The 26,358-nt window shown below is 46.1% G+C and overlaps 1 protein-coding gene and 1 non-coding gene across 2 annotated transcripts in view; both read left to right on the top strand.

The window, feature by feature from the left end:
• The first annotated feature begins 316 nt into the window (after positions 1-316).
• TRNAT-UGU (transfer RNA threonine (anticodon UGU)) lies at positions 317-388 on the top strand. Its single transcript has one exon. It is a non-coding gene; the product is annotated as a tRNA-Thr (tRNA).
• Positions 389-5,634: 5,246 nt separating this feature from the next.
• LOC126548516 (uncharacterized) overlaps positions 5,635-26,358 on the top strand; it is a 45,828-nt gene continuing 25,104 nt past the window's right edge. The window contains exon 1 of the mRNA XM_050196737.2: positions 5,635-5,763. Within this exon, the coding sequence (XP_050052694.2) occupies positions 5,746-5,763 (18 nt within the window). The 5' untranslated portion in view covers positions 5,635-5,745. The remainder of the gene's footprint in view (positions 5,764-26,358) is intronic.

The following is a 26,358-nucleotide window of genomic DNA, read 5'->3' as shown; positions in this document are numbered from 1 at the left end:
TGTTTTTGGTGTCCTTGTTTGTTGGCTTCGTATGCTATGATTAATGAAAATCGGGCCCCTCGGTTAGTCCCCTTTCTTTTCGCTCATTACATAACGAGGGTCTCGAATCCGGCAACATTGATGCCTTGAGGTCGCATGTGTGGGTTTATTGACCAGTTGCCTTCACCCAAGAAGATCACGTACTCGTGACGCCTGCGGCAGAAAGGAGGCTCCACATCCGCCGCCAAGGTTTGTGATGGGTGGCGCTGGCTAAGACTCCCAGGGTTAGTTCTAGTAGTAACACATAAATACCCCAGAAAGTGGATGGGGAAACGGCGCCGCGGTAGCTCAATTGGTAGAGCATCGCACGTGTAATGCGAAGACGTGGGATCGTTCCCCATATGCGGCAAGTTGTTTCTTCATTTAGTTTATTCCCATTAATTTATACTTTCTTTAATTAAATTAGTAAGTGCAAGTAATTTCCCCTGTGTTGTCCTTGGTGCCTTTGTTTGTTGGCTTCTTATGATATGATTAATAAAAATGGGGGCCCTCGGTTAGTTCCCTTTCTTCTCGTTCATTATATATATATATATATATATATATATATATATATATATATATATATATATATATATATATATATATATATATATATATATATATATATATATATATATATATGAGCAAACAGGATTGCGATTTGCAATGTATAACATAACGTAACAAAGTAGTACAACATATAACATACAAAAGATCATGGACACCTGGACACCCAGCACAGGGTAACCGTCGTGTGGAACAAACACGCAAGAATAGAGATCACATATTCATGTACTCAATCAACCAAACAATGTGAGACAGAGAAACAAATAGGGAAACATAAAACAAGGAGGGGAACGTAAAAGGGAGTTAATCATGCAACAAGCTTATCTGCTTATATAAAAAAGACAGGAAGAATATACAGGGGAATACACACAGTAGAATACAATTTCAGAAAGACAACAAAGAAGCGGAAGTCGTGCGATATACGACAAACAATTCCAACAGCGCGTAGGGTACGTTGTTTCGCATATTTAGCGTGTGAAGAGCGTTTTGTCGAAGTACACACCAAGATTTTTCATTTCATCAACCAAGGGCAGTGCAGCATCCCGAAGGCTGCACACAAATTGCACATGGTGTGTTCTGCGCGTATTACTTAATAACATAGTTTTGAAAGCATTTATAACGGTAGGTTATTGTTTCTGCACCAGTTTAAGAGTGAAAACGTGTATTTTTGGAGGTAGTTCAGTTGTGAACACTATTAACAGTCAGTCTTAAATAGCTTTAAGTCGTCAGCAAATAATAATAATTATTATTATTATTATTATTATTATTATTATTATTATTATTATTATTATTATTATTATTATTATTATTATTATTATTATTATTATTATATCCGAGGACACCTAAGCACTTCTTATGAGTTGTGAGCGCGAAAGCATTAATGTCCAATTGATCGCCTTTGAACGGTCCTTCGAATTATGAGCTCCACGCGGGCAAGCGTGCGCGTTGAGGCGCTTGGCGCGTTTTGATTCGGCCTTACCGCGGCGTAGTTAGAACGCAGGCGAGAGCTTGCGCGGACAAGAAACGCGTGGAGAGCACAGGCTTGCCCGAGCGAAAGAGAGAGTGAGGTGGCGTCGCGGCGATGTTCTCTCCCTCACGTAACACCGTAGCAGCAGGTGTTCCCTTTCGCGCGCTCTGCTCCGTCGAGGCGCGCAGGTGACGTGGCGTCGCAGCCAATGGGAATTTAGTTGCCGTTTCGCTGCTACAGACGCCGGACGCCGGCTTTTTTCTCTGGATGAGCCATTTGACGCTTTCGCATCAATAATAATAATAATAATAATAATAATAATAATAATAATAATAATAATAATAATAATGAATTAAAGGTGTTTATTAAAGTGCCCAGAAACAATGCACATGGAGAACAATGCACGCTCACACACACACGTACACGCGCGCGCACACATAAAAGAAAAGAATGATGTCACGAATACAGATTTTAACAGAGCATAAAATGTTCACACGAAGAGAATACAAAGCAATAGTGGAGAAACAGAAGACGAATGATGGAACACACAACAGACATGAGAGCTTTTGTTCAGTTATTGAAATTCCTCTGCAACTCCTTTCGGGAAAATATTAAAATTAGGCATGAAGATATCCAGGCACTCTGAATGGCTGTTGTATGTCGCCTGCACTCCATATAGAGGGTCACAACAATCTGAACTCTGAAAGGCCCACTGTTTCCTTGTGCCTTTCTGCGGAATGTAAATGCGCACATTAGAAAGCAAGTGCGAGCAGCAGGTTTTTCCACGTATTAATTTGTGAAGAAAAAAGAACATCCGATTCGTTGCGTCTACAGGTAAGGGTAGGTAACCTGAGAGAGAGAATCTCAAATGATAAATGAAAGGCAGGGAGGTTAACCAGGACTGAGCCCGGTTGGCTACGTACCTACACCGGGGAAAGGGAAAAGGTGGGAAAGATTAAAAGAAGAAGAGAAAGTCCACTGGAGATATCGATCGGTCACTCAGTCCGGATCACAGACGGTGACTCAATCCGGCAGTTTCCAATATCGCAGCAGCGCTTTTGTGGCCTTTTGTAGCTGCGACATGCGAGGCCATGGTCCCAAGGTCTTGTTAAAAGTGAACGGCTTTCTATCTACTGATTTAGAGCTGTGCAGAGGTCATGTCCTTCATTTTCAAAAGATGGGCAGTAGCACAGTAGATGTTCTATAGTCTCCTCGACACCGCAGACACGTGAGTGTCTGTTTCAGCTCTATGGAGATGGAAGGCTTTTTAGAGAATCGACGTTTAAATATAGATGTGAATTTTTTTGCACATTTTCGAGAAGTTCACAATTTGACCTACAAGTGTCACCCCAAACCACGGAGGCGTACTCAAGAACTGGAAGGCATACATATAAAGTTACAAATGGCCTAGGTTGTTTGAAGTCTCTCGTCACCCGACATACTGGGCCGAGCGTTCGAAGTGCGCGCTGCCTCGTATGTTGAGCGTGGGGCGAGAAACTCGGAGAGCTATCGAGGTACACTCCAAGGTCCTTCGTTCCCTGAGCTAGTGGCAGGAGAACGGAACGTCTTTAACGGCCAAGGGAAATAAGGTCCCGTTAGTCTTCTGCGTGAAGCTTACAACTCTCGTTTTTGATGTATTTAGGACCAGCTTGTTTTCAGCGCACCATGACGCAAAATTTGCAATGTCCTGAAGAGCGGCGCAATCAGTAACATGTTTTACCGCTTTGAAAAGTTTCGCGTCATCAGCATATAACAAAATTGAAGAGTTTTGAATGACTGCCGAAACGTCGTTAATAAACAGGGAGAAAAGAAGAGGGCCCAGGACAGACCCTTGAGGAACTCCACATGTAACCGCACAAAATTCTGACGACCGACCATATACGCTAACGTAGCAGTACCGGCAGCGTAAGTAGCTTCTTATCACAGCTGTGCAGATCAAGTTGTGTCAACTCTTGAAAGAGTATTTTGTGGCATACGACATCAGACGCCTTACTGAGGTCAAAATAAACGACATCCAGCTGTCCTTTCTTATACACTGCTTGAGAGGCATGCATCATGAAGCTAACGAGGTTGGTAGTTGGGGAGCGTCCTGATATGAAACCATGCTGCTGAGCAATGATAGTCTTTTCATTAGAGGATGAAATGGTAGAGTTGACTCGAATAATTTAGATACTGCGCATAAGAGAAATAGGCCTGTAGTTACTCGCAGCAATTTTTACCCCTGACTTAAAAACGGGAACGACCCACGCTGTTTTCCAAGCCTTTGGGAATGTGTTCGTCTTTAAAGCAGAATTTAAAATGCCAGTAAGCACTGGAACAAGCAAGGACCCGTACGTCTTAATCAAAGCAGGTGGAATGTCATCAGGACCACACGAAAAAGATGGTTTTAAGCGTTTGATGCTCTTAAAGACAAGTTCCTCTGAAACGGATAGACTTGAATCCAGGGAAGGTTGATTGGAAAGCTCACTAACTCCGTCACTGTACACTTCACCGTACACAGACCCGAAGTGCAGGGCGAAGGCGCCCGCGACATCTGGGACAGGTTGGCTGCCGCCACTAAGTAGAGAGGTATCTTGTTTCGTATTGTTGGAGACTGTTCACGAACGTGTGTCCAAAATGACTTTGAATTTTTAGAAGTACTAGCTTCCACATGTACTAATAGCTTCCCTACTAATAGCCTATTACTACCAGCACCAAAAATCTCCGCCCAGACACATGCCGTTGCACATTCTAAATCAGGGCGCAACAACAACAACAACAATAATAATAATAACAATAATAATAATAATAATAATAATAATAATAATAATAATAATAATAATAATAAGTAGTAGTAGTAGTAGTAGTAGTAGTAGTAGTAGTAGTAGTAGTAGTAGTAGTAGTAGTAGTAGTAGTAGTAGTAGTAGTAGTAGTCACTGTAAGAAATATTCTTTTACATCTTTTTTATAGAAAATATCCTGTTCAGCGGAAAGTGGTAAGGTTAGGCGCGCTACATACTATCAATTTCTTGATTCAAATTCGATAGCATCGGAAATAACTGAATGCATCGCTCGCACTTAAGACAAAATTATTTGAACTTCTGTGGCATTTTCTTTTCGGAACTTTTGAAGATTGCCAGGAGAAAATCGGAGGCAACGTTTAATTTATACGGCATAAGACAATACTTTTGTTAAGCAAGCAATACCACACGTGGTTTTCTTTCTCAGAATGTGTAGGTTCGATTGATAAACTGCGAAAATTCTGACGCTAAACTGACTCACTGCCCGTTGTTGGGACAGTATTCAAAAAGTTTCTCAGAGCAAAAGCATGTGTTTGTGGGTTGGGCGACGTGGAGGACAATTAAATACATTTAAAGGTGAAGAGGGGAGGGGGGGGAGGTGTACGTACAAGCTACTGGTTTCCTGTAATAGATGGCTATACGCCGCCAATCTCAATGACTGTGGGCCGGGCTCAGCGCTAAACGAGACAAAGGAGGGAGGTGAAGTGGCCCCCTAATAGAAATCTGCGCAAGTCCACAAGGTTCACCTAGACAGCCTCGTGCGCGTTTGCTTCGCTTTTCCGCTTCTCCTGGGACGTCTCACGCACTAGTGAGGACTAAGGTGCGTGCACTGCAACTTGGGCCTAACTTTCGTATACGCCCAGAAAGGTACATGCCTCAGCAACTGTACGTAACATCTTATTAACAACTTCCCTGCATTTTTTACAGGCGTTGATGCCGACTTCGCACGTTCTCATTCGCATTGCTTGGCGCGGACTTTCGCGGCGGTTGCCCCGGAACACCCGCCCCTATGCCTTTGTGCACAGTGCCAAGCGAAACAGCCAAGTTTCGCTGTGTCCTAGCCCCCTTGCCCGCGAGTGTCCCGTAGCTGACTTGGAACGGAGCGCGTGTGTTGTACAGCCAGGCGGGTGTGTACAGCAGCTCTCAGTGCGTGCGACGGAGAGAGGAGGAGGGCCGGGCCCACCGGGGTCCCCGATTCGAGTGAGCGGCGTCCACATGAAGGGGGTCAGCGGCCCGCCCCCTCTTCTCGCCTCGCGGCGGCGGCTCGATTGCCGGAGAGAGTGGGCCGGATCCGACCCTGGCCCACCGCTCAGACGCACACAACACCGTCCACCGTGAGCCCAGCTCAAGCAAGCAGTGCGTGCACCGGCCGCCGGACGGGCTACAGTATCTGGATCCTTCATCGTCCGCAACCATGCTGTCACGAAGCAAGGTGGGCTCCCGCGTTACAGTCACCGCATGCATGGTGACTGCCACTGACCGAGCGGTGCCGAAGACGAGGCTTTTCTCTCCGGCACATTCTCCAGCGTTATGTTCGAACGTAAGCTCGGGGAAAGCCGCGCTCAGACAGACACGCACTCTCCAAGTAGAGGCCCCACTCGACCGTGCGGAAGCGTAGTATTGTTGTGCCCTTGTTGGCCGACTGCGTTCCTCTCAACGGGACGTTTGGTGGAACAAGCTTCTTGAGCGAGCGAACGTGGAGAGAGGCGAGGTCTGTTAGAGCAAGCATTTCTCTATTCAGCTGAAATTGGTGCGGGCTCAACTCCCTCTTAATTTCAACGTGTTTAAGTACCGCTGAAATTAGAAGGGAATACGCCATCCGCACGTCATGCGAGAGGGACATATCTCGCCCACTTTTCAGGATGGCACGATATAGGGATGATGATACGATAGCGAGACAGGGTGCTAAAGTGGTGAGTGCCAGAAACTGCCGATTCTTGACGATGGGTAAGTTTGATACAATGTAATAGCCCGTGGAAACCGTACGCGTTGCCTTAATACAGGATACGATTTCAGGAAGCGTTCACGTACAATTCACGGCAAACCAACTGTCAATGTTACAAGTGTTGTTCGTTGCTACACCAATGTCTTGGCAACAAGGCAAGCATGAGACAAGGATGACAACGAAAGACACGAAAAGTACTTTGTATTTGGATTGATTGTGCCTTCAGCAGGCCGTCCTTGTCTTATTCTTCTCCTGATCTCGTAGCAACAAGCATTAAGATGTACTTTTTATGAGAGTCGCTTCCAAACACAGCAACTCAATCGTTCTATTGGAACTGTAGGTGGGCTACCAGGTGTTTCGCTTTGGTGATTGTGAGGCGCCATGAGTTATATAATTGCGAACAAACATGTTTAACATGGCATAAAACACAGAACGACAACAAGCACGTATGTAGCAATCTATCTTGCCAGGATGTTCTTGCGCTGCACAGGACATGTGGCGGTCTAGCCATGTATTCACAATTTCTCTACGGACCAGCGACCACGCATCTCTCATTTCTGGTCATATGAAACCGTCCAAGCTGACCGGTTACTTTGCAGATGTATCTATATTACTGAGTGGCTTTCCAAAGACTATATCGACTAGCCTGCCACAAGGACTATTGTCTAACGCTAGAACGGACTCGAGTGTACATGGAAATTCAAGTTGTTATTAATATTTATGTCAATGTTTGTGGTGCAAAAGATAAGTGGAAGAAAGAACAAATGGACAAAAAGAGCGTCATTCACATTTTAGGAATACGCCTTAATAGGATGGCGCCAGTGGCAATGGAATGATATGTCATCAATGAAAGGGAGAGAGAGAGAGAGAGAGAGAGAGAGAGAGAAGGGAAGACGGAAAGGCAGGGAATATCAATGAAAGGAGTGACACATGTACCAATGCTCCTTCTGTCTCCCTGCGCGATTACGAGATCAGCTTCTAGATATGACTTTGCGATGGTGTTTTGGTTTGCTTATCGTATTCTTTGGCGTCCTGGACGTCTGTTTGTTCTTTCTTCCACTTACCTTTAGCGTCACAAATATTCACTGTTATGCATCAACAAGCCCAACGTCGTAGTTTGCCTTCTAGCATTTGTTGTCAGCTTAGTTGCCAAAATTTTGTATTTAAGCAATACAGGTATCATATTTTCTTGCATGCGGCATAGTATAACCAAAATATTTCTGTGGAATGGTTGAAAAACGATTTTTTTTTGTCTGGCGAGTGTGTTTGCTTTGCCAATATTTTGCTCACTAAAATGACACACATCTGAAATGTCTCGACACGAACCTATGTAGCGATATTAAAGGAATGTAAGAAGTGTGTATCGACGCTCTTATCACGGTCACCTTTGCTATATATAGGTAAGCATTTGTCGATTTTGTGCGCCTACGTATTAGAAGTTCGTACAGCACTTACGCTAATTAGCCCTTTTTCCTCAGTAAGGAGTGAGAGAGAGAGGAAGACCAACCGAGCTATTGTGATTGTGGTTCTCTAACGCATGTTAAGAGGTTACCTAACAATAATGTGAAAATGCATTCCTTTATAAAGGTTACCATAATAAGAGGGCCGCGCTCCAACTCCGGTGAGAGCTACGTTCGCTGACTACTAATGTAAAATTAGCTTTTACGTTACCAAATATTTTTCAAGGAGTGGGAGGAAATCAGGTGACTCCGTTCCACAATTGTTGAATTCTGAACTTGGTTTTAGAAGTGAACTTCACAACACCTTGTGTGATTCATCAGTTGCACCTTCAGGATGACTAGTTGGGGTGGATGCTTTAGTTTTTCTGCTAATTTATTTTGTAGAAGAGATCTCGCGGTTCACCTTTCTCTCTCTATTTCTTTTATTTATTTATTTTCCCCCTTTCCTGTCTGACTTTCTTGCGAGACTCTTACTTCCGTGCAACGTTTGCGATGGATGGATGGATGGATGCAAAACTTTAATAAGGTCCTGAGGTACGCGACTCAGCGCGCTGCGGGCCGCTCCCACGTTGGGACAGTCAGGCCTTGCGCGACCGCCGCATTTACAATGTTACTTTTTTTTAACAATTTTATTTTTTTTACAATTTTTTTACAATTTTATTAGTAAACGTGCATTTAGAGCAGCATTTATGCCCTGAGCACTACTTGTGAAAGCACTATGCACGATGCAAGTGTTCAGTTGCCCCGTGCAACAACCACCAGAAGTCGCATACATTTAGCACTTCACCGTAAAACAAGCTTCTCCGCAGCACGGTAAAGTATTGTGAAAAACCTCACTTTTTATTGAGGAGCGAGAAAACGATTCTTAACTTTCTTTGGCTCTTTCCCGGGCTCTTTCTCGTTTCGTCGCCGTATACAGGGTGACCCAGCTAACGTTAGTTAGCCAAGCTCTTAAAAATAAAATATATAATGTACGAGGACGCAACCAAAGGTATTATGTCAGCAGTGACGTATCGCACCAGGATATTTTCCCATAATTGAATTATCTATGATTAGATGAGTTTAATTAACGAACTTCTTAATTACTGATTTGAGGCCGCGAATTTTACGTGTCCGAAGAAATGCATTGGCGTTCCAGTTACTTTTTCAAGAAACCGCTGTTTTATGCATTGAAGCACAAAAGTAACTGGAACGCTAATAACTAATATCTAAAATATCTAACTAAACTAATATCTCGTAACTGGTGCTGTCCAGAGAACTCGTTCCAAGTGATTACGCCTTGTGAACTCAGCAGCTATAATACGTAGATTGAAAATGTGCCGTAAAGTGATTAATTAACCAGGTAATTAGATTAATTATGTTGATTATTCCACTTACTACGTTGATTTATTGTAGAAGTAATGGCCACCTTATCGAGTAATTTAGATCAAGGGTTATAATTTCATTATCCGCCGCAGGAAAATTTAAAAAAATATAATAAAAGATGGGTGCGGCTAAAAAAAAAGAAACCTTGTATGTGCTCCGAATGTGCACGAGCAAACAGCCTATGCTGACCGCCAAAGTAAGGTGAGTAAGCACATGTATGTTCTGCATAATAAACAAATAAATTCCTACATAAAACCTTACACGTAATTTTGGCTTTTAGGCATCTCTAAAGCACATCGACCTATTAAAAGAATGGCGCGTTACATTCAGCGACTTCTTTCTCTTACTTTATTTTCTATGATTTAACCATTCGGTATGTTCCGTTGGGCATGTGCCAATACTTATCTAATCTTCCGGAATGTGTATGTGACACTCCACAATGAGTATGTGCCACTGTGACACAAGGGGTGTAGAAGCATTAAATGTATTTGCATGTAAGCGCGAATGTGACTCGAGGGATATAGAAGTTGTGACCCTTTGCGGTGCATGAACACAGCGATTGCATGAGATTACACGTTGCATAGGATTAAATTAAACACGACTCTACGCATCACTGTTGGTTTTACTTATAGCGCTTACTTAAACACTTCACCAAAGCTTCGCGTCACGTAGACTGCAACATATGCGTTGGATTCGGATATTTTTTTAACGACTTTGAGTCCAAGCCTTTGCTGTCAGTTGGCTGTCCGGATCCAGCTGGCTCCCCGGCTCTGGCGCTGAGTCCAAATGAGCGGACGCGTTGACGTGCTTTATGTGGATCGCCAACAGTGGCGACTGTGTCGGGAGCCGCTCTTGCTGTTGGGATGTCCAGAGAGAGAGGGGGAGATCACTTTATTCTAAGGTAAAAAAAAAAAAATACGCAGTGCCTAGTGTACTTGGCCACGCCGGTTTTCCCCGTGTGTTCTCAATGTGGAATTGGATGGCATCACGGTGTAGTACAAGTGTCCGTCCGTGATGGATTAGTACTTCGTCATCTCTAGTGCGTGCGTGCGTGTGTGCGTGTGTGTGTGTGTATGTGTGTGTGTACGTGCGTGCGTGTGTGCGTGTGTGCGTGCGTGCGTGTGTGTGTGTGTGTGTGTGTGTGTGTGTGTGTGTGTGTGTGTGTGTGTGTGCGTGCGTGCGTGCGTGCGTGCATGCGTGCGTGCGTGCATGCGTGTGTGTGTGTGTGTGTGTGTGTGTGTGTGTGTGTGTGTGTGTGTGTGTGTGTGTGTGTGTGTGTGTGTGTGTGTGTGTGTGTGTGTGTGTGTGTGTGTGTGTGTGTGTGTGTGTGTGTGTGTGTGTGTGTGTGTGTGTGTGTGTGTGTGTGTGTGTGTGTGTGTGTGTGTGTGTGTGTGTGTGTGTGTGTGTGTGTGTGTGTGTGTGTGTGTGTGACTGAGCCAGTAAAATGAGTTCGTTAAATTTTTTATTTTTTGAGCCTATTGCAACGTTGTTTTCGGTGTTCGACTTCACCTCTCGAATGCTAGGTTTTGGCCACTTCAAGGGGTTGGTCGGTGTTAGGGGATCGCTAGCTAAAAGCAGCGACAACATAGTACGTGTAGTAGTCCGCGGCATGCCTAGATCACCATCACGGGCTTGTCGTTTGTCTCGATGATGGTGCACAATCATATTTTGGCGAAATCGGTTGGATGGGGTGGAGGCAGATCTTGATGTTCGGAGCTCTTTCTTCTTCATGGATCGAACCATCTTCATTCAGGAAAATGAAGAGGCTTTCAAAAGCGAGCAAATTATTTCATCGTAGTTGACCCGACCATCATTTGTGAACAAACAACAGAAAAATAGAAAAATAATATAAAATAATAAATATTCAAGGAAAGGGTGGCCGAAATGGAACAAGAGAGTGTAGAGGTACCAATATGAAAAGCAGAGGGTGACAAAGTTCTCATGTGATATGCTAATGAAATCTCGCCAGAAAGCACGAAAGAAATAAATTTAAAAAGGAAAATGCACGGGGAATGCTTACGCCAGAATGAAAGCATTAAAAAAGTGCCTTTTGGTATTTAGTAAGTTACAAAAAAAAAAGAAAACAACAGAAAAGTCCTCTTTTGCATTAGTGTTCTCAATACATGGTGTTTCCATATATATATTATATATATATATATATATATAAGGTAGAGTGAGTGAGTGAATAAACTTTTATTGGGTCCAGCAAAACGCGGTTTTATAGAACGCGCACCCGGCTAATACCACGACGCGCTGGACGGCCAGGATTTGGTCCTCAAAGACGGGACTTCGCAGAAGCGCGTCCCACTCTTCCTCGGTGAATTTCGGGCCCAGCGACCCGCAATCCCAGAGCACATGAGGGAAAGTAGCAACCTCACCACAGGCCACGCAAGAACAATTCGGACAAATACGGGGATATATGCTGTTTAGGGAAGCCGGATTTGGGTAGGAGTTCGTTTGCAAGAGCCTGAGTGTGACCGCCTGCGGCCTGCTTAGCTTGGAGTGAGGCGGCGGTCAAACCCCTCTCTCTAAGTAAAAGAATTTTATAAAGGTGAGTGAGGAAGAAGCATGGAGGAAGGAAAAAAGAGGAGGGAGCCTACCGCAACGCGATTGAAGCCGAAATCTGGTAGGCCAGTGGTGGCCCAACAAGTGATCGCTCGTCAAAGTGCGCGGTTGGTTTTAGTGTTCCCGTTCTGCAGGCAGAGCCACGGTCGGGCAGCTGAACAAGTGCGCACCGAATAAAAACTACTGGCATAGCTACTGGGAACCAAACGTCTCAGCAAATCTCGATTCTTGATCCCTGTTCTTGACGGAAGGGGTCACGTGTTGGGCCACCACTGTGGCTTCACGGAGCGTTAGCTTGCCAAGGCTGGCTGCGTGACGTAATGCTCCCTCCTATATTTTTCTTTCTCCATGGGGAGAAGTTTCTACCCACTCTCCGCCCTGACAAGAAGGGTTATTTTTGTGTCCTTGGCAAAGAGACAGCCCGGTTACACCATGTAAAAACGATCGCGAAGATCAAGTAGGCCAGAGAATGTGAAGGAAACCTCGCAGGGGTGACGTTGTTCACTGGTTCGTGTGAATTCGCCTTGTGACCGGTATTCACCAGGATATGTGCCCTGTCCTTGTTGTCTTACGGAATACGCAGTTGTACTTTGTTTCGTAGTGTCAGTTCCGGTGCGCACACGTAGTGCTCAACGTTGAACACCAGAAGTTGGCGCTTTGTATATTATGTGGTCGTTACTTAATCTTCCTTGAAACAGTGTGAACGTCGTGAACAGATGTGCAGCGTTGGCAAATCACTCGGCAAAATGGACACCTTGTTCTGTCTTTGCACTGCTTTGATTTTGCGCAGATGATATCCCGTCTCGTATGTATCGTTATCCTTGCTTTACTGGACATCCGCTCCATTAGTAGTGTTAATGGTCGGACGTTAGTTTGTGCCACGTAGGATTCTTTGGGAGGTAAACAGTTTTGAGTTTTGACACTGGGAGACAACGCGGTGACCAGACGCTCTTCTACGTTGATTGTGCAGTGCCGATGGGCCTCCTGTTGTCGGCGCCTGTACTGGCTGGAATTAATTTCGCTTCGGTTCATGCTTGCGCCTTTGTAGTCATCAGTACAATGAGTACACGTTCCCTTGCCTGGACTGCACCGTGACTCTTCGGTCAAAATGAGGTCTTCGTGAATTCCTGGAATGTTCATCGAAGACGCTGTCGAACTGCGTGCTGCTACTTGAACCGTTCGCACACATGTCCTGCACACTGCACGAAAGCTCTTTCGGTGTCACTGTGGTTACAAGAGCTATTTCTTGGTTGTCCTTGTGCTTTCTACGCGTGTCTAAAGTCCAAGATGATGACATCAGTTGACAGCTGTCTTCGGTTACGTCATCCACGTCACTAACCATGTTACTACCGGTTTTACTTTTGTCTTCAGTAGGTACTTCCGTGTCACTGAAGATGCCTGTCTTTATGCTATTCTTTCTTTTACCTTCTTCATTGCGGTCATGGCTTGTAGCTTCGGTCTTACAATATTTTACCGGTTGTATTTTTTGCAGCGCTTCAAAGCACAAGAGTACTACGATGGTCATTCTGCTTCCAGAGATCTGTGACACGTCTTTACTGTTTCCACTCTGTCTCATCTCAATAGCAAGTCTGATTTTAGACTTCAGTGTAACCAGCTTATATCTGTAATCTACCCGAATAATATATTCTTCATATATGTCGTCGTCTGAGATCAGTACTTCAACCTTTTCGCCTAGAAAACGAAGCCTCTCCTCAAGCAATTTGAGACGGCTGCTCGTGAGGTGAAGTTGAGCCGTTGTGGCTTCACAGAGAGCCGCGTCGATATCGTCGAAAATGAGGCTTACGTCGTTCACATCAGTGCCCTATTCATGGCCAGCTCGACCTCCTTGTAGCAGGCGGCTGTCGGTAGGTGGGTGAGGGCCGCCAATAGCGTTGACTCCGCTCTTCCCGGCGAATCCATCCGTGGGCTCGTCATCAGTCAGTCTTGGTTGGGCTGTTCGGTCGTTGAATGATACAGCTCCCGGGTTTCACGACGCCATTTTGTAGAAACCCGCGAATGACCACACTGGAAGAGCGGTCGATGAACAAACATGGCGATATAATGGAACAACAGTGACGAAGACGATGATGATAGCAGGTGAGCGAGGAAGAAGTTTCTATTATATAACCCAAAGCGCGGCACACGGGCGTTATTGCGTTTCGCCTCGTCGTAATGCCGCCGGTAATCGAACCTGTTACCTCGTGCTCAGCAGCGCAACGCCATACCCACTGAGTCATCGCGCCGGGTGTATTCACCTCCGAAATCACTATACACCATTGCAGCCTAAGCCCAGCAGCTGTAACGCCACTTAACAATACGCGATTTTCGATGCGCGACTTGCTGCTAGCGTCTATCTGTTGCAGTAAGTTCCTGCAGCACGCTCCATAAGCCCAGGCTCTTACCGCTCGCAGACGCGCGGGGGAGGAGTCTGTGAGACGTTACAAGAAAAGAGGTGCATGAAGTTAATTATTGTAAAGGGGCCGCTATAGGTATCGCGCGCTGACGAAGTGCGTGCCTTCGGTGCGGCTTAGTTCGCTTACGCTTTCACCGAGTGCGACCTGAGCGAGATGCCTGTTGCCATATAGCGGCGTGCTGCATGCTGCCTCTGTGGCCACGTAAAATCGCGAGTGAGAAAGAAAGAACATAGGGATTCGCTAAGCGCTGTTTTAAAATACTGCGGATCCGCGTTCCGGCGTTGTGTTATGTTGTATTCTGGCGTCAACTCTAAAGCACCAGCGCGTAACATCTACAAGAGCAGAACTAAACCACTGAGTATAGAGGTGTGGTGCGATTGTTATTTCTTTGTAAGTACTGGCCCATTTGAGTATTCAAAAGAAAAAATAATTATTCATCTAAGTGATGAGTACGGAAGCCTTGGGTTTGGCACTACTTTCTTTTACGATAAGAAGCTCGCGTGAGAAACGCGTGCTTTCTCTCCTCTCACTGATTATTAGCTTTTCTTTTTTTCCACGACGTGAGAGAACGCTGCTTCGCGAAAAAGAAAGAGAGAACGCGTTAAAAGGCTTGCTCGCGTGTAGCTTCCCGCGGTATATACGCATCGCGACGCGAATTTCACACATAAAGGACAATTTTTAGGGCAATTTTACTGCGGAAGTTGTTTCGTTATCTTTCGATATATAGAACGCTGCGAGTGCATACTTAAGCGCCGCTTTCGCCGTCCCATTTTCTGCGCCGGTAACCGTATACAGCGAAGCTCGCGTTGGTTATTATTACCCACCAGGAAGGGGAATCGGTTATCTCACCCGTTTACGCCTCAGCATAAAGAACGCAGCATAAGAACACCGTCTGTCCGGACTCATTTTGATGCTCTCGTTTTTCTTTTTAACGCTCTAAGAGCTATACTCGGCTTATCAGCAGCGCCGTCTCACAGACATCTTACGTACACCCGAACCTGTTCTGGCGTTCTCGTGTTTAGCCAAAGCGCGCACTGTGCTTCTCCGCTTCAAGTTTTAGTTAATTCGACGTTCCGGTTAACGTACGTGCGGTTCCTTTGTAGTCAACGAGGTGAGCTTTATGGCCGAGGAATGTAAATTATCTTTGCGGCGCTCAATGCTCTGCGTAGCGCGCATTAAGAAGAGAAAAGAGAATGGGGGGGGGGGGGGGGTGTTGTATATAAAGGCATACACTGGCAAGGGAGGGTAAAAAAAAGGAAACAACATGGAGAACGGAGAACGCGTTCTCTTTAAAAAGGGACGAAGAATTATTTCGTTCGTTATTAATAATTTTCGAAAGTTACTATATTTCCTGGCCAATCTTCAGCTGCCATCGGTGTGCATGAGCACCGAGCACGTTTTGGGCCGAAGAAGTTATGTTCACTTTTAATACGCTGCGGCTCCTGTCTCGCGCTTACTGCAGCAGTTTCGCTACTGTTTGTCTAAGCGCAGTGACGTATTACGGGGATGGCGACCATGTTGTAACGGCTGTATGAGTACCGTTTCGTTGCGCGAACGAAACAGGTCACAACACGCGCAGTTTTCCTGTGCACACTCTGACTTAACTTCTGCCCTTCTTTCTACGCGCGTTATTTATTTATTTATTTATTTATTTATTTATTTATTTATTTATTCACCATCGAGGAAAACTCACGAGCGGTGGTGCTTTGCTTGCATGCAATTAAGGAGGCAGTCATGCACGCACCTCCATGCGCAACGCGGTGTTTTTACAAACCTGGCTTTTCCTGCGCCCAGTTCATTTCAAGTTATAGCTGTGGCACGTCTAGGGAGGAAAACAACACTGATGGTGGTGACGCAATGTGCCGCTTGCTAGAGAAATACTGCTCTCGTGCACCTTTCTTCGACGGCAATTTACCCTAAGAAGTGTTCACAGAACCTTCAGGATAACTGCTTTTATTTATTATTATTATTATTATTATTATTATTATTATTATTATTATTATTATTATTATTATTATTATTATTATTATTATTATTATTATTATTATTATTATTATTATTATACTGCACCGAATTTGATTAGGTTTGTTGCATCTACAAAGTTTGCGACTGTAGGCGATATATTCTCAAGTTAGGGCATCGATATCTTTAGAAAAAAATGTTTAATACTGCCGAATTTAAACGAATGGAACCATTAAGTTTACAACTTTGCTGCTCAGCAATAACATACGATATCACAATACTGTAGGCTGCACCTATCGAGATGTCTAAAACGGACCAAATTGATGTACGTATTGTACAACACTCTGAAATATGCCACTCATTTGCGAGTAGAACTTTTGCAATGCCTTCGTAAATATTGTAACAACTTCGCGTAGTCTGTACGCTCATATATATCAAATATGCCGGCTTAGATGCTCTAACAGATGCAGTTTACAAAACCGTGATATCTATTTTCAATTGGTTCACAGTTACGGATTTACCAAACTTCGCGCTTCAGTATTGCTAACTGATAGATTTTCTGCAATTTTTTTGCGAACATTTACGGATGCCTAAGCAAAATTCTGCTTTCTCTCTTAAATGCAACAAACTTCATTCAAATCGGTTCAGTGGTTGTCTCAAAAAGCATTTCTGCGTTTCACATGAACTTGACCAGGAAAATTGCGTTGGCCCCGAGCTAAAGTCCTCATAAAGGGCAAGCTCATTCGCTAAAATTTACTGCTCTAAAATTAAAGCTACCCTCGGCGTTGGGATGGTTTTACGCCGGTATATTGTTTGCCTTGTCGCCTTTTCGTATAAAATATACCATATTGTTGCTTAGGAGCATCAGCATTATCAGACATACCGTGGTGCATACGTACAAGCATTATTCTTACCTCACCTGTGAAAAAATTTCTCCGTCCATTTCGTCGCGTTGGTGCCTACTAGATGGCAGCTCGTTCTCGGGTTGCCAAGCACGCTCTGTGAGCGTGCGCTTCTCCTCCCCTTGCCCTCTCCAACCCTACTCCCCCCCCCCCCCCCCACCTCCCCCTTCTTAGTTTTTTTCCTAAAATTTAGGTGCCTCTCGAAATGAGTAGCGCCTTGTGCAGTTGTATTTACAGCCAGTATTTGCTTTCCTCTGCGGATAGTCGCCGGCAAAAGCAAAAGAGCTCTCGAAATCGCGGACGGGCTTTACCAACTCGCGCTTACCGACCGGCGGGCAATATTTAGCCCTACAGAATAGGGCTGCAAGGACAAAAAAAGATATGTGCGGCTACACGCGTAAAATAATGGGATAATCGCTACTAACAAAGGCTTTTCTTTGGTTTCCTGCACAAACAAAACCGCCTCTCCAGGAAAAATCGCCGTCTCGTAGGCACATGCGGCACATAGTGGTGTCGGCGCCTCGTTTGGGCCCCACTTGGAGGAAAGAACTTGGCAACCGTGCGGAAGGCAGGCGCATTCTCGGGAGCATAGAAAGTAAAGAGGTAGAATATGTTCGCTTCTTATAAGCGCACAATTTCCCGGATACTGCGGGAAGGTACCGAAAAGCCGACACGGAACTTGTACACGTTGCTGGTGAACTATAGCATACGGCTCCTTTCGTGCCATTTAAGCACGGGATGGACGCGGTGGAGCCTTGAGAAAGCTGCGCGGAAACGACCGAGCGCGCTACCAGTACGCGAGCACGAGCGGGGGGTGCAGGCCCGCTTATGGCTCCCGTGAGCGGACCTCGTATTTCCACGACTGTTACTACGGCACAGTTTCGAAAAAATATGACGGCACTGCGTGCTCTACAGGAGGACGCACTAATAAAGGGGATAGCTCAGTATGGGACCTTCCAAAGCGCATTGTCTCCGGCGGATAACTCTTTGCTCAACGCGGAGCTCATTCGACCACAGGTGGCGTCCAGAGAAAGGGGGAGCGGCGATACGGCCACCCGCAGATCGCGCTGCACGTGAAGCCAAGCGAATGGCTGACCAGCGGCGCCGCACCCTCGGGAGAAGCCGCGTAAGGGAAGAAAATCGCATTACACTCGGGCGTGCACGCACACCGCGCGAGATAGAGCGGGTCGATGCGCGCCGCTGCACCGAATCGGCTGTTCCGGCTACGCGCCGCCGGCACGGCCACGTTTTCGGCGCGGGCCTCCACGATGCGCGCAAGGAGACCGCTGCGAACAGCGCACACCAGTGAGCCCACCGAAATGCCACCGAGCGAAGACGACACGGTCGGACGGCGCACTGCGGAAACGCTGCGCGCGAAAGCGCCGCACGTTGTGATTGCGTTTCTCCGCGGGTCCATGATTGATGAGCGAGCGCCCTCAGATCGGCCTACTTTGTAGCTGTTCTGGCCCGATTTGAGAGTAAACAACCTCGCGCGGGAAGGAGCGGGTGGAGAAGCCGCTTCCCGAAGCGCCCGTTCTGCCGAAGCTTTGCGGCATGCAGTGGGGCACTGCGCCACGGTCGCCTGATACTTGGTACTGCTGTATTTATTTATTTATTTATTTATTTATTTATTTATTTATTTATTTATTTATTCTATACTGCGGCCCAATGAAACGAAGTAGGAGATGAATAATGTCTCTTCGATGAAGACCACGACTGACATTGTCAGGTCATGAACGGCAGCTTACCCTTGAACAAAAAGGGTTCATTAAAAAAAAACATTGCAAGGATAATCTCTGCGGTTTTACGTGGCAAAACCCCGATATGATTATGAGGCCCGACGTAGTAGGAGACTCCAGAATAACTTTTGGGGTTCTTTAACGTGCACTCAATGAATGATACACGGGCGTTTTTACAATGATAGAGTTGATAAAAACAGTTTTGATAGTCCGCGCATTCGCCACTACAAAGTGATGGAGCCGAAACTTGAAGGATAACAAACTAGAGAAGATAAACATCGCGCAACGAGCGATGGAGAACGGAGTTAAGCTGCAGGAAGCTGCCCCCATGCATCGTACGAAGCAGACGACGTTCCATAGTGGAGATTAAAACGAAGGAATGCAGTTGGCCATGTCGGAAAAAATGGAGTTGGGGAGGTCATGTAATACAAAGAGCAGATAGCCAGTAGTCCGTTAGAATAGTAGCATGGGTGCCCAGTGTAGACAAACGCTGTCGAGAAGAGCAGGGGATTGGGTGGTGGTGTGATGAGACTAAGTAATTTGCAAGCATATAAGCAGGTACACGACAGAAGTAATTGGATATCTTTGGGAGGTGATCGTGTCCTGAGGTCGGCTTTAAGTGGGCGGCTGCTCATGATGAGGAGGATGGGACAGTCGGTAAGAATGTCAAAGAACAAAGTGAATGGGCACCACAACATGTAGAGAATATGGAGCAGCCAGCAATAGTCGCATCCTTTCTTTTTCCTGCGACTGCAGGTTTCATCTCTCTCTCGAAAATGCAGGACCGTGTGACTTCCAAGCCCACTGGCCAGGTAATGATGGCACCGGCTGACAGCCAGGCGAAGTATGCCACGCTGAGAGGCCGTTATACTGCCTGAGGTCCTATTCTCTATACCGCTTAATTTGCCTGGGTAGCGCCATCTCCATGTGGTCCGGCTGTGCCGACACGAGTGCATGCCCCGTACAATTGGATAGAAGTGAGACTGATCAACGTAATACACAGGGTGATCATATTTAAGTGTGGTGGAATTTTTGAAAATCGCTTGTTGCAGGTACCATAATCTAGTCGTTGAGCTGGATTGTGCATAGACGCGGACATTACTTAACCAAAAAATCGAAACACATATTCAACTAAGAAACAGAAATTCACTAATTAACTTCCTAACTCATTACTTTACGGAACATATTGCAACTTACGAATTGTAGCCTGTGATATTGCGAGGCGTATTCATTTGGAACGAATTTCCAGAATGATACCAGTTTGGAGATATGCGGCTTGTCAAACTCGCCGTAAAAAAGCACTGTTGGCCCACTTTGTTGACAAAACGCTATTTTGTGCATTCAAACACAAGGATAGCTGGAACGCCCATGTATTTCGTCTCATACTTTGGAAAATAATACCTCGAAACTGGTGTAATTATGGAAATTCATTTGAAGTGGATGCGTCTTGCAAGCTCACAGGCTACAATTCGTAAATTGCTATATGTACCGTAGATAATTAAGAAGTTAATTAGTCAGCTTTCGCTAATTAGTTGAATGTGTGTTTCAATTTGTCGTGCTGGTAATGTCCGGCTCTTCGATTAATCCAGCTCAACGACAAGAATTGTGCTATCTACCACAGGCGATATTTAAAAATTCCGTAAAACTTAAAATTTGGAGTTTGCTTAAGCTTCGCCTTTAAGAGTGGAACACGATAGCATTCAAGGACCGCCGACTGCTTCCCACACTTCCCGGCAACTGAAGCGTATGTAACCTTAATGTTTATCGAGAAACGCTCGCGGCGAACGCTATGCACGAAGGCGGGCTTTCTGGTAGAAACGCGGCCTCTTGCGTGGGCCGCGATGCGGCGGAGGCGAGCGCCATCTGGAAGTGTTTCAAGGAAGCGGGCGCTCTGCTCTGTGGATTCCGAGATATTGACGCGCCGGGGCGCGCAAATGGCGGACGCCTTGGCCGTCTATGTATGGTAGAAACGCAGGAAACGGGGTTTGTTGTAGTTTTCGCGTAAAAGAATTACGTTTTCTCGTATATTCGAATTACAATCCGAGAGCTATCATGTCTCTAGGTTGTAAGTCGTAATTAATTATTTTTTTCTACGTATTTTAACCTGGGAAATACAATTAGTTCAGTAACTTCTTTGCTCCGCATGGAGAGACTGGATATGGGTGGTTCGAAAATATCTTTTGCCGAAACGACGTCCTACGCGGGACGCCGACGCCGGCTTTTCTGCGACACGAGGGCCTTAACGCTGTCGCGTTAAACAAGATCACCCTGTAGTATAGCAACGTCGCCCCCCCCCCCCCCCCCCTCTGTTGGTGAATTGTTCGTTGATTAATAGCATGAGCGAGGAGTGTCGGGAACTGCTGCTTCGTTGTTGACCGCTTGTTTCACTAGTTTTCGGTGCGTGAGCGAAAAATAACACTTTTAGGAAACTAATGAGACCTTTTAAGTTTGCGAACAAAAGGAAAGTAGTGCACAGGAAATGCGGGCGGTACCGGCACTCCTGCATTACCGCTTGCTGATGTATTGGTTGATGATGCCATAAGTACCCCCAGCAACTGCCACTACAAAACAATTAGGACCAAGGTGTGCCTGTATTTTCAGCAATCGTATTCGAAGACAAGCACAGTATGTTTCACGTCAGTAGCACTGCATTCCGCAAAAATGTGGGTGCGCGCGTGTTTATTCTCGCCCTCATTACCGCAGAGACGAGCTCCGGCCGACCCACCCAAAAAAATCTCCGTGCTTTTAACCTTTACACTGAAGCCATGCCGAAGTTATGTCGCGTGGCATGAATCCTCAAAGGCTCTTCATTGTGCCCCTTGGCGGGGAATGGGTAGCGGGGGAGGTGATAGCTCTAGCGTGGCAGCTAACAGCGCGTGGTTGACACCGAAATTATTCAAGCATGCCGGCGGCATGAAGCGCTCAGTTGCGCAACCTCCTCGAAATGACGAAACCCATTGCATACAAACAAACACTCACTGATGACCACGTTGTGCTCCACGGACTCCGTTCCCTACCCCGTTCAATTAGACTTCCGAAGCGTGACACGCGAGGCTGCTCTAGAAATCGCAGCGCCACCCACTTCCAGCAACGGTTGCATGCGCAGACAAAGGGCCTCTTCGGGCGCAGTTCCTTGTAAACGGCTACAGACGTCCTCCCGGCGGCCCCGCGTTACCTCTAGCGTGCGCGGCCGAAACAGCGCGCCTTGCATGCAGCTCGCGGCGGATGAACGATAAACTGCCAGCTGCTGTGTGGGCTCGTACGAAAGAAATCCCCGATTATAGGGCGCGCTATATACGAGAGCGCACCAAGGACGGCATGCGCGGCGTAGCGTGCCGCTTCCAGGCAAGAACGGCCCGCGTGCTTTCGACGGTCGCGCCTCCGTGTGCGGGAGCAGTTTCACGTTCTTTGAAGAAGAAAGTCCAGATAACGTGCACGCACATACACCGATGCTAGACGGAGGCTTCGCAGCAGCGGAGGGCCCTGTGTATACATAGGAGGGCCAAGCGTTTCCATTCCAGCGCAAGCTGCAGGTTCCGCCGCTAATTCTCTTGCGAAACGGGTAGTGACGCATCTGCACAGACAGATCCCTCGCCTACTTTTACAATCTTTTCCTTTCGCACGAAAAAGAAGAGAGAACATACTTAATGCTCGGTGCACACTTTAAAGAGGCCTGCGTCATTGTTTTGTGCCACTAGCATTTGCTGCTCGGTTGACGACCCGCCTCTGACATAACGGCGCTGCCGACGACTGCTTTTTTGAGTGACGTCGTCTCGTTGCAAAAGCGTCTTTCTCCCTTGTGGAGAAGCAGAGTGCATGCGCTCGAACCGCGACCAAGGTAATGTCGAGACAGGAACGTCGGCATCGAGAGAAAGGTCTGCCACAACGTCGCGTGGCGAAACCCTGCGTGGATTGCGGCATCCTCGACGAAACGCGCTGCCCTCCAAAAATAGAAGCGCGGGAAGCACCACCACAGCCATGGCCGCGACAATGTGCGAGACGTTGTGCGCTCATCTGAGCGGGAAGCCCTGCCCAACAACCTCCACAGCAGCTGCAAGTGCGGGCGCTTTTGTGGCTGCGGCCGGTCCTTGAGTTAGAATGAGTTGAGCCTTGGCGGCAGGAGATGCACGTACATGACTTCCGTTCAACCCCTTCACTTTATTCCCTTTCCAATGAATAATCCAATGAATGACTATGGTAATATGGAATGATCTTTCCTTTATAGGATGTCACTGCGTCATGAACACAGACACATCGCTCTTCTGAAATTTCGCGCGTGCGTCTCTACGGTGAGCAGTTCCGACGTTCCATGCATTGCTTTGCACTTATTCCCTAAGTTGCTCAATATCACAACAGACATTTCTCGCAATTTTCTTTATCTGGTCAGCCAGGGCCAGAGTATACTTTATTTAATATTATGCATGGGGCCTGCGTGTATAACCTTGCCAATTTAGCAATTGAAGTCCTTCTCTCTGCAGCTTAAAGTGGGCAGCGCAAAGATAACTCAGCGAACACTGTCTACCAAGTGTTCCTTAGAACTTGCTCGGTGAAGGCTGAATAAAATATTTCTCGCCTACGCCGGAAGCGACATATCAGTGCTTCTAGGCGTACTTTGACAGATATATGAAATGCGCCACACGGACCAACATCATATGCACGAAACAGAGAGTGTTTTCCTTCACTGCCATCCAACCAATAAAAGGTGTACTATATCTGACCTGAAAGCTGAATTGCCTTGGTGAAAGTTTTCTTTGCTAGTTTACCTGTCTATTCATTTCCAGTTCGACGTGGACCTCCGGTCGAATGCACTCTGGACTGAGCGCATCATCGGAGCATTCCTATAGCTTCTCGCCCGCCCCCCCCTTTTTTTTATTGAGATGAACATATAAGAAAGATACGTAGTCACCTTATAATGGTGACGGCTACTCCTTTCCTCATAGCGGAAACAAGAATATAAAAAATATTCAAGAAAATGAAAAGAAATCACGTCATGCAGTCAGAAATCCACAGCACATCTATAGTCCTATACACCGATGAACATAACAATATAAAAGTCAAACGCAAGTTGCACCGCAATGAGTTTGTAAACAGTCACAAACACACACAAACGGCCGTGATGTAGACTGCGATGAGCATATAAACAGATGAGGAATTACACAGAGTTCAAAATAATGCACGCACAGAATACAAAAATAGTATTAGACGTAATATTCAAGCACTAATAATTAAAAATAATAGAAGCAAGTTATAGTAACATCGTGTGATTATTCAGTGCAACATCTAGTACTTGTTAAGGATGCCTGTTTCTTCATAAAAAAAATTCAGGTGCGCTCAATGCTTTTCGCTGTGCTATTTTCGATGGCCATGGGCCCAGCAATTTCGCGAATGAGTAAGGCCGGTGAGGATCAATGGACTGCAACTCTTGTTCTAGCTGCCGTCCTTGCATCGTGTGTATGGGATATTCGAGGAGTAGATGGTGAACATCCTCATCGTCGTGGCAACAGGAGCAGGCCGGAGGAGAAGCCCGTTTTATGCTATATAGAAAATGTTTGGTGTATGCTGTCCCAAGGCGCAGTCGATGAATTAGTGTCTCGGTACTTTTCGAAAGTTCTACATCCAGCTGGTATTTGAGTTGAGGGTCCACTTCGTAAAGAATTGATTCCTTAGTATTTTTATTAAACCAAGTTGACATACAAAAGTCCTTCTTTAGTACTCTCAATATGCGTTTCGTGTCCATTGGTGATAAAGAGATGAGTTGAAATTCTGCGTCTTTATGGGGCGATTTTGCCAACGAGTCCGCTAATTCGTTGCCTGATATATACCAGCATGTCCCGGGACCCACTGTAACATCACTTCATGCTTCTTTTCATTAGCCTGAGTTAAACTGTTCAGTGCTGCGTATGTTATTCGTGCGTGTGGTTGGCTGTCATCAATATTTTCAATACATGCTAAAGCCGATAAGGAGTCCGTACAAATTACCCACTTTTTTGGTGTCTCGTATGTTTTGATAAAGCAAGTGGCTTGGAGAATTGCCACTAATTCCGCTATTGTCCTAGTCGATAGGCGTACTCTACCTCTAAGGATGGTATAACATAAGCTGCAGTCGCAAAATCGTTGATTACAGAGCCGTCCGTGTAGACGTGAATAGATTACTGGTACTTGTGAAATAGGTGATGTAGCACTAATTGTATCGCTGCTAATGTGGAAATGTCGCTTATATTTTTAAGCCCTTCGATTGACGGTTCTATTTTCGGCGCCTGTAGAAGTCATGGTGGGTAGCAGTGGTCCGAGTGCCAAAAAACTGATCGTGGAAGTCGTGATTTATGTTCCTGAAACATGGCGTGTATCTGTGCACCCGGACGGTTCTCTATCAGAGAGATAAGGGGGTGCGCAGAATGCTGGGTAGAAATTCTGAAGAGATGTCGGCATGTTTCCAGGCTGCGAATTGCGGTGAAATGTGGTTCCCGCGCTTCTGCAATAGTGAGGTGATTGGACGTGGCTTGTGGGACTCGTAGGCAAACTCGTAATCTCCGAGCCTGCAACAGCTGTAGCCGGAGGAGGGACGTCGCAGATGATTTGTGCAATACAGGGGCGGAGTAAGCAATTCTCAGACGGACAAGTGCTGAGTGAACGTGAAGCAGAGATACAGTTATTCCGCCCGACTTCGTGCCTGCGATTCTGCCGAGAACATTTATCGCACAACTAATTTGGTCCTCCAGGGCGGATAAATGATGACTCCATCGAAGCTGGTGGTCTAAAACCACGCCGAGAAAACGATGTTTCCGAACCAGCTCGATATCATGGCTGTCTGTTGAAAGGCCAACCTTTCTAACCTTTTTTCTTGTGAAAGGCAAAGCCGCTGATTTGGCCTTGTCTATGTAGTCTCCTGGCGGTGCATAATAGCACGCAATTGCAACGCGATTTTGGAATCCAAATGACGCAAAGCTTGTTTGAGTTAGCGATCTAGCAGCAGAGGCGGATGACACGAGCACAGCCTTGTCGCAAGTGTGTTTGTTAGCTGTTTTTGTCACAATGACGAAGGCGATGGAGGATGCTTGCCTAGGGAATAATGCTTATGAAAGGTTTATGGGGGCACAAATAAATACAACACATATCTAGACACATTTAAAGGGCGCCTTAAACGCCTCTGATAATTAAAAAAAATCGCGTGCTCCTCTCCTGGTCGTTTCCCTACCTCCTTCTTTGCCTTATAACTCCCTCTTTGTCTTAGAATTGCTCAAATATCTCTTCTCTAGCGGGGCACACTCGCCCAGGTAAGCTCGCAGGTTGTTTTACAAGTTCCCTGTACGTGAAAAAGTCAATCTCGCCCATGTAACTGAAGCCGTATTCGGAGTTCGAGTCGACGAGAAAAAAGCGAATATTTGGGCCCGCAAGGTCGAGCTTTATAGTACACTTGAGCAGCGTGCACATTGTTTCAGAGCATGCTTCGGCGCCTATCGAATCACCCCGGCGTCGTCGTCTCTGGTAGCTCCACCCACGTATGGTCAACTTACAAAGAACTAAGCTCTACCATACGGCGCTAGGCGAGCTAGTGTAAGTCTTCGAGGCTTAAGGCACACTCGGGCGTGAGCAATTGTACAGGCTATGGATGTCATCCTGCTACTTCGCGAATACTGCGTGGTGGAATCCAGCAAACGGGAAGGAAACCAGAAAA

Source organism: Dermacentor andersoni, chromosome 1 (genome assembly GCF_023375885.2).
Source record: "Dermacentor andersoni chromosome 1, qqDerAnde1_hic_scaffold, whole genome shotgun sequence".
NCBI lineage: Eukaryota > Metazoa > Arthropoda > Arachnida > Ixodida > Ixodidae > Dermacentor > Dermacentor andersoni.
Note: the sequence above shows the minus strand (reverse complement) of the source record. Positions and strands in the feature narration are given on the sequence as shown.